General features: G+C 30.8%; 2 protein-coding genes across 3 annotated transcripts; one reads left to right on the forward strand and one right to left on the reverse strand.

Annotated features, from left to right (window-relative positions):
• The first annotated feature begins 2,679 nt into the window (after nt 1-2,679).
• Nucleotides 2,680-6,285, forward strand: LOC11436374 (protein trichome birefringence-like 6). Its single transcript, XM_003625924.4, has 5 exons — nt 2,680-3,478; nt 4,100-4,292; nt 4,388-4,578; nt 5,406-5,564; nt 5,873-6,285. Exons 1-5 carry the CDS (start codon nt 2,907-2,909, stop codon nt 6,174-6,176), a joined length of 1,419 nt encoding a protein of 472 aa, XP_003625972.1. The 5' UTR covers nt 2,680-2,906; the 3' UTR covers nt 6,177-6,285.
• Nucleotides 6,286-6,357: 72 nt separating this feature from the next.
• LOC11420993 (histone-lysine N-methyltransferase EZA1) lies at nt 6,358-12,837 on the reverse strand. 2 transcript variants are annotated; one of them, XM_039828182.1, is made up of 16 exons: nt 12,708-12,837; nt 11,592-11,693; nt 10,947-11,200; nt 10,613-10,774; nt 10,297-10,381; nt 9,999-10,139; nt 9,838-9,885; nt 9,471-9,748; nt 9,252-9,381; nt 8,394-8,620; nt 8,176-8,307; nt 7,659-7,755; nt 7,543-7,590; nt 7,326-7,454; nt 6,972-7,049; nt 6,358-6,869 (listed from the first exon to the last, which is right to left on the reverse strand). In XM_039828182.1, exons 1-16 carry the CDS (start codon nt 12,744-12,746, stop codon nt 6,669-6,671), a joined length of 2,151 nt encoding a protein of 716 aa, XP_039684116.1. In that variant the 5' UTR covers nt 12,747-12,837; the 3' UTR covers nt 6,358-6,668. The 2 variants fall into 2 exon arrangements, with proteins under 2 accessions (XP_039684116.1, XP_024626863.2); XM_024771095.2 differs by lacking the exon at nt 12,708-12,837 and adding an exon at nt 11,827-12,060.
• Nucleotides 12,838-14,498: the final 1,661 nt, after the last annotated feature.

Consider the following 14,498-nt stretch of genomic DNA (forward strand, 5'->3'; position numbering starts at 1 on the left):
GTCGCCGGTGATTAGAAGAGAACGGTCGTCGGTGAGAAGAAGATCGACGCCGATGAGAGAACACGAGAGTTGCAGGAGGAAACAGTGCTTGATGAGAGAGTGGAAGAGTACTGGTTTGAAAGAATGAGAAAAAAAAAAAAGAGTATAAGTGTAGAGTGAAATACAGTGTCCTATTTGTGTCTATATTTTTGTGTTTGTTTATCATTTCTCTTTTCTTTATTATATAAAAAAAGGATATAAAGAAAACTTAAAAAAACTAAACTCCATTGCATTGAGTCAAAATAAAATGAAGTTTTTTTTTTTTATCATACATGTGTACCAGCTATGCCTGTTATTATTTTTAAAAAACTTTTCTAATATAAAAAAGGATATAAAGTAACTACAACTAATGATACATATAGGCTGTGTTTGGTAACATAAAAAAGCTAGCTTATAATTTGTTGGACTAGCTTATAAACTTGTTTTTGTAGAATGAGACATGTTTGGTAAAAAGCTTTTTTCATTAGCTTATAGCGTTTTTTGATAAGCTAATTCAAGTAACTTTTGAGCTTATAGCTTATAGCTTTTTATATTTTCTTCCAATTTTAACCTTTTATTAATTTAGTTTAATTTAATTTTAATTAAAAAAACTACCCATAACTGCCCACGTTTAGCATCATGATATGGCTTTTCAATTTTTCTTGTTCACGTTCCTTTTTACATGCTCTTAATTCAATGATAGATAATTTTATATAAATTTTACAATAAATAGTGATGCAAGTTTAGTTGAGTAAAATTTATGAAAAGGAAGTTTTGTTAAATAAAAATTGTCAATTGAATTAATAAATACATTTATCATTTAGGAAATGAAAATATTTTGAGATAAATTTAAACATTTAAAAAGAAATACATTAAGTATTAAAAATTGTATATATGATTTATTAAAAAAACACAAACATGCCCCTTTTACGTCATTTTATATTTATCAGCTATTTCAACAGCTAATTTTACCAAACACTTTTTATTTTAATAAGCTAACTTTTCAGCTGTAAGCTATCAGCTATAAGTTAGCTTTTCAGCTATCAGCTAGCTTATCAGCTACCAGCTAGCTTATAGCTTCTTTTTACCAAACACACCCATAGTCGATATTATTTAGTGGAACAAAGATAGTTTTTTTTTTTTTTTGTAGTGGCCGAGGTTTGAACTCCGAACCTTTACATATTTTATGCATTGTTCTAATCAACTGAGCTAAGCTCACGACTCACGAGGAAGGAACAAAGATAGTTTGTTGTTGTGAATGAAGATATTTTTTATTCATAAACAATATAATTACAATTTATAGAGTAATTACCGCTAATGATTTACACATTTCAGTCACTATTATAAACAAAAATGTATTTTTTAGATTTATTAAATAAATGATATACATGATCTATTGTATCTATCATATACATTATTTATCAAATGAATTTAAAATATCGATTTTTGTTTATAAATCTTCAAGGTGTGCAGTTTATCACATTTCTTAAAATAAGTTCAATAAATAAGTCAATTATTTTTCCTAAAAAAAAATCAATTATTTATTGAATCTACTTTAAGAAATATGATAAATACAATTAAAGAGAGATATTTTTTCGGATCCACAACACTAAGAGTTTATTTCAAAAAAAAAAACATACTAAGCGTGTTTGTTTCAAGTTTACCAAATTTATTTTTAGGAATAACATTCCTTAAAATATAAAGATGAGAATTTTATTCCAAGGAATTTAGGAAAAATATATTTGGTTAGCTTTATAATATTCCTAGGAACCATAAAAATAGGGACTATAATAGGTAAACTATTTATGAATTTATTCCCATCTCCATGGGAACTTTATTCCCACCCTTTTCCTTGGGAAATTTTTTCTGTTCCGAGGAACATTTTATACCAAGGAATAAATTTTAATAAACATGTAACAAACACATACAAATACATTTCTATCATTTTATTCCTGAAAATCAACAATTATAACTTGAAACAAACACACAGTTGAGGTCCTCTCATTCATTTTCGAAAATTGATGATAATGTTGATTACTACAATTTTGTAATAAATAAAAGATATAAATGCATATATTTCTAGAATATATGACATTAATTGAAGATTTATATGCCAAACTATAGTAACGAACATTGTCATTTATTTTAAAAAATGCTGAAAATCTACTTCAATACTACTACAAAAACAATTTGTTAAAGGATCTTGCTAATAAGTGTCTTAAAATCACTTGTTAAAGATTAAAAACTTTTTATCAAATATTACCTCCGTTCATTTTTAACTGTCATATTTTGACATTTTATACAAACCAAGACAATCAATAATTATTACTACTTTTGATGCCATTTTACTATAATAACCTTATTCATTTAATATTTTATTTCATATATTTTTCTCTCCGAAATAAATAACTAAATGTAATATTGATAAAACATTATTTAATGTTGCATTGAACTTTAAAAATAACAGTTAAATAGAAACAATTTTTTTTCCAAAAGAAATAATTAAAAAGGAACGGAGGGAGTCCCTGTTAGTTAGGATTTCCTTTGTGGGTATTGCTAACATAACCAAATTTAAACATTTTTATACGTGAAAATCGAGACAATGATTAAAAGAAGATATAAAGAAATTTTGGTCACATAACCAGCTCAACGCTATGAACTCACGTGTACACCAGCAAATATGAGAACATTTTAAGAGCTTACTATATTAAGTCCTCTCAAAACAGGAAACTATATATTATTGTAATCAATTATTTAATTAATTATTCCTCTGCAACTTCCTTATTCTTCCATTATCAAATCGTGCATGAACCATAATGCTACAAAAAAACTCTTAACTGCTAGCATTGACTTGTTTGTAGCAAACTAACTTTCATTTTTCATCATCAATGGAGAGACAAAGAAGTTTCTCTTTCAAACCCACTAGACTTTTACTCTTTACATTCACACTCTTTTCTTCCATCTTCTTCCTTTCATCTTTCACTATCTGGCTCACCAAATCCACTACTACACCTTCACCAAACACTGTCTCTGTAAATCTTCAACCTCTAACTGTTCATTCATTGACCACCCACAACTTCACTCTACAAAAACTTCCATCTTTAATAGATAACCGTCTTTCTAGAAGCCAAAATAATGTTTCAGGATCCAAATCTGAAGCTATAGAAAACAACCATGTTGGTGCTGCTTCAAGTGTTAATTCTACCGTAATGCATGGTAATAGAACAAAGGTTGAAGTGAGTAAGAGTAAAGTTTTGATTTTTAAGAAGGTTGAGGTGAAGAAGATAGTGAAAGAGTGTGATTTAACAAAAGGGTATTGGGTTTTTGATGAAAGTTATCCTATTTATGCTAGAGATTCCTGTCCTTTTATAGATGAAGGTTTTGATTGTGAAGGGAATGGAAGATTGGATAGAAACTTTACTAAGTGGAGATGGCAACCGAAAGATTGTGACCTTCCAAGGTAGTCTCTCTCAAATTCAATTTTTTTTTTTTTGGAATACTACTTTTATTTATAGTTTGTCATCTTGCAAGTGTAGTTATGCTTAGGCCCTTTTTGGATCAACAACTTATTTGCAGTTTAGCATGATAAGCGCAAATAAAGTCAAATTGTTTTTGTATAAGTTATAAGCTGTTTTCATAAGCTATTCTGGAGAACTTATGAAAATAAGTTGAAAACAACTTATTGACATTTTTTAAGTTGTTTTCGTGAGGTCTGCTAAACAATCTCACAAAACTTATGTCAGCAGATAAACTCAAATAAGTCAATCCAAACAGGGATGTATTTCGTTGGTCAATTTGGTCCATGAAATTATTGGCAAAAGACATACAATTATTTTGATTCTTGAACATATAAAAATTGCAAAAACATACATGTATTGTGTTGGTCAATTTGGTCCGTAAAATTATTGACAAGACATACTTAGGGATGTTTTTGTAATTTTGATACATCCAAGAACTATTGTGACGACAACTCACACATTTAGAGATCAAAATCATCGTTTACTCTTAGGTGTTGCAAAAATGAAGTTAGGAACATCTGTAAAGTTAATTTTATTCTTTGGATACTATTTTTCTGTCATAGGTTCAATGCAACAAAAATGTTGGAGTTTATAAGAGGAAAAAGGCTAGTTTTTGTGGGTGATTCCATTAATAGGAACCAATGGGAATCAATGTTGTGCATGTTATTGAGTGCTGTTAAAGATCCAAAGAGAGTGTATGAGGCACGTGGAAGGACAATTACCAAAGAGAGAGGGAACTATTGTTTCAGGTTTCTGGTAATTATTCAGAACTTTACTTGGTTTGTGTAATGTATAATTGTATATGACTGGTCCCAAAATATTTGATATTTGTTCTTTCTGGAACCTTGTAGGATTATCAATGTACAGTAGAATACTACGTGAGTCATTTCTTAGTTCATGAAAGCAAAGCAAGAGTAGGGCAGAAACGAAGACCAACTTTGCGAATTGATGCGATTGATCACGGTTCGTCAAGATGGAGAGGAGCTGATATTTTGGTTTTCAACACAGCACATTGGTGGTCACATCACAAAACCAAAGCTGGGTTAGCACTTCTCTCTATCTTTTCGAAATTGTAGTCCGTGAAATTTTTGTCGATTTGTGCATCCTTAAATGCTCTAGTATTTTAATATTTCATAATTTTTTCAGTGAGTGTAGAGTTATGTTCAAGAAAGGCTTAATTAAACCTAATATGATTTCTTATAGATGAAATAAGTTGTGTTGAACTTTATTTTAAGAGGACCTGTCTTAACCTCAAACGTAGTCCAAAAGTTGTTTGATGTTAGCAAATATTTCAAATTAGACTGTAAAGTTGAATACTTAAAAATGAAATGGGTCCTTGAAAAACTACTTATGAATGTAAAATTACTTCTCATATCTGTTAGTTAAAAATCAAATAGCTACCTATAGAATAACATGTGTCTAAAGTGACCGGCAACTTACAATTTCAAGTACATTTTTGTCAATTTATCAAATTTAGGGACTAACCTAACAACACCTTACAATATGAAGGACTAGAATAAAGTTTTACTCTAATAGAGGGCCTTGAATATCTCGCAGAAAATGAAAGGTTTTATTCTATATATTGGGGTTGGGATCATCATAAACAGAGAAAGTTTTCATCAAAGAAAAAAAAAACAGAGAAAGTTGGCATGTGCTGCACATGCTAATTTTGAAAAATGAGCTGTCATAGCGTAATTACCAAGCTTTTGTTTATAATCTTGGTTTTTTTTTATACTCTTTTCAACTAGCATGTGGTTGACCACCGGGTTTAGCGCAAGTGGATGTTGTGTAGTGTGTGTGAGTGCTCCATGGTACGGAGTTTGATTCCTGCTTTTAAAAAAAAAAAACTAACATGTGATCGTATAACAGGATTTATTACTATCAAGAAGGAACTCTAGTTCATCCCCGGCTAAATGTTTCTACAGCTTTTTCGAAAGCTATGATGACTTGGGCTTCATGGGTGGACAAACACATAAATTCTAAGAAAACCCAAGTTTTCTTTCGAAGTTCGGCACCATCTCATTTCAGGTTTGTTTCTGATATCCACTCTGCAATAGTTTTTTGTAGGCTCCAAAATCCAACGGTTGTGTTATTTGAATAACAAAAATTAGACAACTTTTGCGACAACAATCTAAGTGGTCAAAGCATTTCAAATAAGTGGTTAATGAATTTTGACACCTGATATATCTATTAACCATCTACTGAACGGAATTAACCACTTGCTTAAACCACGTTAACCACTTAGATTGTAGTGAAAAATGTTGTCTATATTTGGCAGTACAAAATCATTTCTAAAAATCCAAAATAGTTAGCGACTCTGATACATTCTGCAACAGGGGAGGTAATTGGAATTCAGGAGGGCATTGTACAGAGGCCACTTATCCTCTTAATGAAACCTTAAATACCATGTATCCTGAGAAGAATATAATCATAGAAGAGACAGTAAAGCAGATGAAAACTCCCGTGACATGGTTGAATATAACTAGTTTGTCAGAATTTAGGATAGATGGTCACCCATCCATTTATGGGAGAAAAACACAATCCTCAAGAATTCAAGATTGTAGTCATTGGTGTCTTCCAGGGGTTCCAGATGTATGGAATGAGTTGTTATTTTTTCACTTACAAAATAGACGAGGGTGAACTTTTCAAATAGCACCCTATTCATTTTTTATTCTGCAACTGTGTATACGTAGCTTGTGAAAATTTCCACTAGTTCATGAAAATGAATGATTTCATGCACTTAGCATAATGCAATTGCAGATAACCTTAATGCGAAGCAAGACTAGCTTCAAATTTTGTGTACCATAAAAATTTGGTGAAATGTAACAATGAAATTATGACATTCATGAAAACTGGCAAGATTAACATCAAGAACATAAAAAGAAGATACATATGCCACAAACATCATCAGTAAAATCCAGTATTGCTTCCAAACAATCCCTCTAGCCTTAGATAATATTGAATAGAAATAGAATAACCTCTTTCCAATGTACCAAAAAAAACCCTCTAGCCTATTTATTTATTTTTACCGTATTTCAATAATCTTAATAAAAAAGTTGTTGTAGGATATTAAAATTGTTAACGGAGAGAAAATACGGTACAGATTACACACTTGATCTCCACTTTATCCCATCAGCGAGAGCAATGTTTCTTGGCTTTTGCTTGAGAAAATGTTGCATCATCATCTTCCTTGGAACCATCATCTAGAAGTCTATGAAGCCATGGTGGTCGACTATCTTCATCATACCCGTAATCAAAGAAAAGCTCCTCCCCAGCTTCAATGCGTTCCTTTGCAAATATTGCTACATGATGATCCCCATTAACAAACACAATCTACAATAGACCACACATTTACAATTCAATAATTAAGTACCCAATGTAGAGATTAAAAGATAACTTTCATATATCTCTATAAAAATGAGTTGCTAGACTCACCTTTCCATAGCAATTCGCTTTTGATGCGTGATTTGCAAACTTCAACTTGTTCCCTTTGCGAAAAGCATCAAGACAATACTGAAAAAAAACAATCATTTTGCGTGAAAAGGTTGATTAGAAAAAACAATCTTATAAGTACAACAGTAAATATATAGGTTAATATGCAATCATTTTGCCGCATGATGTTAAGATAGACCATTATAGGTGGTCATGATGAACCACAAATTATGTATAGTAATTAGATTTTTCTTTGTAATTAAGAAAGAAAAAAACTAATGGAGAAAGCTTGTCCATAGAAGATATGCTAGAATAGGCTCACTTTTAAGAGAATTATAATTGATACGAGACACTTACCGTATCATTCAAGTTAAAAAGGTACGAAAAGTCTACACGATCATAAAATTTTCCACGCTTATCAGCTTCTATATGAGAGATTACTTCACCAGTGTACTCTCCTAAAAAATCATTTTTGTTTGCCGGGGCCTGAAGTGTATTAACAATTGTCAATCAGTGATAACAATACATTCACAATTTTTTCTTATAAAATAAATCAAGTGCAAACATCTCTAACCTTTAAGAAAGCTCCCCATCCAGCAACATCAGACCTTGCCCAAAGAATCTGACAATATACATATCAATCAAGGAAACTAAATATAGATAATGTAAAGAGCAAAAAAATAAAAATACCTTTTGCTGTTTCCTTAAAAGAATCATCATGTTTTCACATTGATCCTCTCCACGATAAGACGACTCTCCCAAATCACCATCTCCACCATCTCCACAACTATAGACAAAATGCCATAGTTAGAAGCATTATATTAGTTACAGTTTAGTTTGAATCACCTCTGGCTGAAATGATTTAATAGAAAATATGGAGAGTTCAATTTGTTTAGGTACATCAACTATCGTAGCAAAAGATACATGACATACTTAATTCACTTATGACCAAAAACATTACTTATCACTTATTCAATCACATGCGGTGTTTATTTTGTTAAATAGAATGAGAGAAGTACAAATAATATGAGTAATAATAGTACTTAATTCAAGTACAAGGAAAACTCTTTAATTTCCGCCACAAAATAATAGAAGAACCCTATAATGTTAAACAATAAAGAGGGTTTGAAAATCATTCAAAACACGAACAAAGCCCCCTTTACCAGATATAGGAAAAATGAAATCAATTTAAAATTAAAGACATTACCTAACCCAACAATTTCGACATACATCAGGGTCACAATCTCTTGAAGCTGCAAAACATGGACAGTGTCGACTTCTACACTGACTCTTAGTACACTGACATCCTCCAAATCGATTTTTACAGAGCTTTGAACACCTGAAGGTAAAAAATATAACTGATCACATTGAAAACATAGTTGTTTTCCATCGAAAAGTAACATAATTAAATGAAAATTGACATACCCACAATATTTTTCACAGCAAAAACCATTAAGACGACATGGACATTGCTTTCCACACGCCCCCTCACATTCACAAGGTGTATAGTGCTTTTCCAGTTTGTTTTTCTCATCGGTATTTCTTCTTCTTTTCCATTTGGATGGAAGTCCACAAGATTTTGAAGAATATTTGAACTTCTTAGATTTGCTCTTTCTTGACATCGACCTTGACTTTGATGGCATCTCATTGTCCTAGCAAAATAACTCATTCAAAAACAATTTGACAATCTTTGAGTATGCATAAATGTTGTCAAAGTTGTTTTGAAAAAAAATTGAAAAATTATATTCAAGTTGCCAAAGTCATATACGAGAGAGAAAGTCTCTTTGATGGTAGTTTGAGGATGGGGATCATACCTGAGAATAACATTAAAAATATGTAGATATATTCAAATGTTTTACATGTTATATTTGTTTATCTATTCACACAACATGCGGATAAATTTATTTTACATTAAGTTTACTGATGCTACAAGACTCATTATCTTGCTTTTTCGTTTGTTTGATGGTTAAATTTTTTGACTACCAATTTTAATCAAAATAATAGAAATTTGATCATGTTGACCTGGTCCACACGAGAATAAGGACATGGAGAAAAAACTCTTAAAAATAAGGAATGATGAACATTTTGAATGACATAGATGGGGAGCGGAGAGTACTCCCCATCCCGCCTCGTTGACGTCTTCAATTCCACCACATCTCATATATATAACTTTCACCTCATACTAATCAAACACTCCTATAAAATATGATATGGACAATTCAAGACTTGGACTAAAAAAAAACACAAAGGAGATGGGGATATGAAATGAATGATTGTACTCACAATGCGCATTGCATTTGATTGTCCATTTTCGCCCATGGATCCATGTGGGATTGACTCTTCAGCATACATGTATCTAGCAACTTCCGTGCAAGTCTTCATCATAAAAAGTATGTTCTTAGCTATAAGACAACTGCAAAGCATAAATTGCATATAAGCCAAAACATTAGAAAAATGGACTTAGCTTAAATGTGAGGTGAAAAATGAGAAAGATTTTTATACCTATTTCTCCCAAACATTTCTATTCCCTTCAAGTATAATTCTTTTTCCAAAAGTTTCCAATCCGAAGGAATAGACTCCTCCTCAGCTTGTCCTTCTATTGAGTCAGACAAGTGCTTGGATTTTCTTTCATCCATATCATTTTTTTCATCATTGTTAGCATCCAAATTTAAGCCCCTCATACAATTACTAATTGTAACATCTTTATTATGAAGGTAACAATGTTCACCACATGGTTCTTTGGGACCTTCAGGTTCTTGCCAAACTGGTTGCTTTTCAGCCTGAGAAGTAAACCATCAAATTAATATATTTAATTAATAATGGAAGCATGCACATGTTAAGAAATGAATGAAGAAACATGGTTGCTTACAGGATATATTATCTTTTGAGAACAACCGTGCAAAGGACAATCAAAGATCTACAAAAAAATTACAAAAATAAAGACACACAATATAATCATTATCTTATTATAGACAACAATATTGTGGTGAAAAAAAAGGCAAAATATTGATATTTTTTTCTTGTATTTACCATGCAACGACGACAGTAAAAGTTGTCAAAAGTATCTAAAGAGACACTCAAGCTTTTGTTCAAAAATGTATCAGTCTGAGATTCACTTTCTCTACGATCTTCATCATTTTGGTCCTTTTCCTTGATATTTTTATATCGCTCCTGCATATTTTGATTGAGAACATTTGTCCATGACATAAAATTAGCTGCTCATACGTAATTAATACAACACATATCACAAAGAAACTTATTTTTGTAATACATATTAGAATTAACAATCATCAAAGCTATATTAATCTTGTAAATTACTCTACATTACCTGAATTTCTGAACTGGTACCTCCGATGACATCCTTAACAATACTCAACACTTCCTCAGTTAAACCATGTTCATCAAATACCGTCCTAATATATTAAATAGTCACAAGATAATATGTTTAGTTAAGGAGAAACTTAAATTATTTTAATGAAGTAGATAAAATGATGCACAATAAGTAGAATTTTTTTGGAGGTCCAGCAAAACATGTATTACATATCAATTAAATTTGAAATTTAAGAATTTACATCTTTAATTCTACTGATAAATTAAATAGAACTTCTAAATGTAAGTATAATAACATGTACATTTTGATTTACCTAATAAATCGGTCTTCACCCTGAGAAAATTTACGTTCAACTTCCTTGTCCTCGTTTGACTCTTCATCACTATCACTGCATACTAATGTTTCACCTTCCTGATGATTATAATATACATTTCTTTTTCTAGAAACTGCCTGATCTGCAGTCATTTTTTCATTTCTATTTTGCAAGAAATGTTTTCAGAAAGTAGTAAATAGACGACACAAATTTAACATAGATTGATCAATAACATTTGACATCAAATGCATATTAAACATACACTTTCACTTCCTAAAAATTTTCATGTAAGAGGATTCACAACATGTCATTGAAATTTATAATTCAAACACACCTGGCTAAATGTATCCAAGACGTATATGGAGGTAACCTGTTGATGCTTGGCATCCTGATAGTTCTCACAGGTTTGTTGCTACGGTCTTCCTCTCCCAAAACTTGATGATCGGGACTATAGAACGTACACGGTGGACGATTCATTCTTGAAAAAAGAATATTTCCTCCAATTGGTAGTGATTCGTTTTTTGATATTACTAACATGGCCTTAGAAATTTGACTTTGAAGATTCTCTCTATTCTTCTGAAGCTTTTCCTGAGAAAAGATAATTAAGATTGACTACATGGCTTGCTCATAGAAATATGCAGGGAAAAACAAATTAAAATAAGAAATGAAAGTTCTGCTACAAAAAAATCAAGTTGTGCCACCAAAACAACAATTACGTGAAAGAGAATGCTTCATGTAAGGAGACAGAAGAGCCATTCTGTTCTCAACTTTGACATTATCCAAGTCCATAAAAAATTAAGAGGAACTGTACTAATAATAGTTCCTAAAAAACAACTTAATAAACTCAACATAGAGATTAAAATGTTCACATTTCCCCCTCAATTTATAGTGGAAAGTAAGAAGAATAATCATGTAGAAAACATAATTACACATAACTATATACAAAATTTCAAAGAATTAACAACCAAATTGAACTCACTTTAATCGACTCAGCTCGTTCATTTTGGATTTGCTTTTTCACCAAATGTATCTTGTTCGTCAAGGTTTGACGAGTGATTGTCGCTCCCCCTCCATGTTTTGCCTATCCATACAATAAGTATTATTAGCATATAACAAAAAAATGAAAAGAATAAACTTGCATACACCCCCTTTCATGCAAGCAACAAATTAGAAATTAAAGTGATTTGAACTAGGCGTGGAAACAAAACTAGTACTCTTCCGATTTCAAAATACAGACACGGGGCGAGTAACAGAGATATTGGTACCGTCCCCGATCCCGTCTCTAATGTGAAAAATTATCGATATGCAACATGCAAGCTTCTAAATGTCATCCTTACTTCTGAGATATTTTTTAACTTTTAATCGTTGTGAATATTTCCCATGGTTTGCAATTGACAAATACACATGATGTTGAGTATTTTTCTACCCCAAATGGATTAGATTAATAGAAAAATGGTGGAAATTAATTTATGGTAGTAGGTTTGGGGAAAATTCTGGGCTCGGGGCAGGTTCGAGTTTGGGGTTGGAAATTTTTATTTTTATTTTTTTATTAAAAAAATTATATCACTAAATAGATGGGAAATGAGCGGGGATACTCGAACCCATTATATACGGGGATGAGATTCAATTTCCCATCCTTATCGTAGATTAGATAGATTAACAGATAAGTATATGAGATCCAGGTACAGGGAAGCTGAAACTCGTCCCTGTCCCGCCCAATTTCTATGCCTATTTGAAATGATGAAACAAAGAATTGTTTATTTACATCATTTTTCTATCCAATTAGGAACAAAATAATAATGCACGATTATCTAGGTTAAATTCTAAAAAATTGTTGCCATGTGTGAAGAATTGATGATAGAGATATCAAACACGAAGATGAGTCAATGTCGATAATTATTTGAGAAAATAACATAATTGAAACTAATTTTATATGTTGATGTCGAGATACAGGCCAAACATTACGCCTTTGATGAGAAGTGTCGGTGTCAGTGCTACAAAGGCTGTCATACAGATGCGAACAATGAAATGAAAAACCTAAAATAAATTGAGCAAAATCAGATAAAGTATGAGATTGATGGAAAGAGAAACAAACTTGAAGTCTAGACGCCGAGCTTGGAGCAGCCGAGACCATTGATGAAATTGTTGATGCACAAAACCACTTTGACGAAAAGAAAGATGAATGTCGAGAGTGTGAAAGATGGAAACGCTACGTTGTTTTAAATATATGTGTGGAAGAGTGTTGTTCGTTTCTTTCTACATTATTTGGGGGCGCGCCACCACTCTAAATGAAAAAAAAAATAAAAATTAAAATGATATATTTTCTCTGTCTCTTAACATAGGAACATCTAACAAAAATTCTGAATATTAAAAAATTAGTTGGAATAATAAATTTGTTTGAGTATGGCTATTACTAAATTATCCTTTGTGTATAGATATATTTAATATTATTTTTCATATTCTAATACGATCGATAATATTAATAAGGGGTATATTTGGAAAAGAAAAGTAATAGATGAATCTAAAATGTATTTATGGTCTCATTTAGCATCAAACATTTTTTTTAAACGGCCTTATAAATTTATAATTACGAACGAATAGAGTTTTGATTGGTTGACACCAACCGTAAAATTTAGCAATTTTTTTTTTGTCTAGTAGCCTACTCACATAATTAAATGTGGAGAAGTGGGGTGTCTATGTTCGAACTCTGACCCCTGCATAAATTATGCAATGTCCCTACCAACTGATCTAAGTTCACGGGACAAATTTAGCATATTTTAATTGTAGTAGAAAAATTATTAAATGAAATAATGTGTAATATTTCTTTTACTACTTCTCTCTTAAATAATATAAATAGCATTTGTAAATTGCAGTATATTTTCTTGAAACCGAAAAATTATAAAAGTAAAAGGTGCAGTTTAGGCGCGATAATTCGGAAATTAGGCGCCCTAGTTTGTCTTCCAAATTATTTTGCTTTAATATCTTAAAGAAAGATGAAAGATAAAGACAATGTCTCCGATATAAATTCAACAAAGTACCACTAATACCCTTCAAAAACAAAGTCCCACTTTATTAAAAAAAATTAGTACCACTAAAAGAGAAAAACAAAAATTAATGCTGACATATATGTTGTTATTAATATATATATATATATATATATATATATATATATATAAAATAGAATTTTCACTGTTTTATATTAAAGGTTAATTGTTTAAATTGATCTTGTAAAATATATGATGTCTGAAAAATGACCATGTAAAATAAAAAGTACATATTTTAACTTTGTAATTTGAGATTCTTCTTATTTTTTACCTTTTAATATACGTGTGGTCCAAAAAAGTGATCTAGAGATTGAATTTTTTCATAATTTTTTTCAAGGCATCTTTAGGATGTTAAAACATGGCTTTACACACAAAAAATAGATTTTTCCAACTAGGGACGAATTTATTATGAATTTTTATTCCCCATAAATATGAATTTCTTAAACAATTACAAAATCAAAGAACCAAATTTGACATGTGAGTATAAGCTTACTCTAAACAAAATTGCAATTTCGCACGTTTTGGTTGAAAAATAAAAATAAATCGAAATTTCTTTCAAATAATCAGCTCAAAATTCGATTTTTAGGTTGGGGTTTTTGTTGTTTTATTTTTGAGTTTTTAACGCTTTAAAAATTAATAGTTAATTCGTCCTTAGTAGAAAAAATTCTATTTTTTTTTTTTGTGTAAAATCATATTTTAACGTCCTAAATATGCATGAAAAAAATCATGAAAAAATTCAACATCTAAGTTTCTTTTTTGGACTTCAACTAATTTACAGGGTCAAAAATAATAAGAATCTCAAATTACAGGGTTAAAATATGTGTTTTTTCTTTTACATGGTC

The sequence above is a fragment of the Medicago truncatula genome, chromosome 7 (assembly GCF_003473485.1).
Source record: "Medicago truncatula cultivar Jemalong A17 chromosome 7, MtrunA17r5.0-ANR, whole genome shotgun sequence".
NCBI classification, from domain to species: Eukaryota; Viridiplantae; Streptophyta; class Magnoliopsida; order Fabales; family Fabaceae; genus Medicago; species Medicago truncatula.

Coding starts and splice junctions, on each gene's coding strand:
- LOC11420993 (XM_039828182.1), bottom strand. CDS start 12,746: ATGGTCTCGGCTGCTCCAAGCTCGGCGTCTAGACTTCAA. Junction 9,749..9,837: donor CTCAAAAGATAATATATCCT/GTAAGCAACCAT, acceptor TTTACTTCTCAG/GCTGAAAAGCAACCAGTTTG. Junction 8,621..9,251: donor AATCAAATGCAATGCGCATT/GTGAGTACAATC, acceptor TTATTTTGCTAG/GACAATGAGATGCCATCAAA.
- LOC11436374 (XM_003625924.4), top strand. CDS start 2,907: ATGGAGAGACAAAGAAGTTTCTCTTTCAAACCCACTAGACTTTTACTC. Junction 4,579..5,405: donor CATCACAAAACCAAAGCTGG/GTTAGCACTTCT, acceptor ATCGTATAACAG/GATTTATTACTATCAAGAAG. Junction 5,565..5,872: donor TCGGCACCATCTCATTTCAG/GTTTGTTTCTGA, acceptor ATTCTGCAACAG/GGGAGGTAATTGGAATTCAG.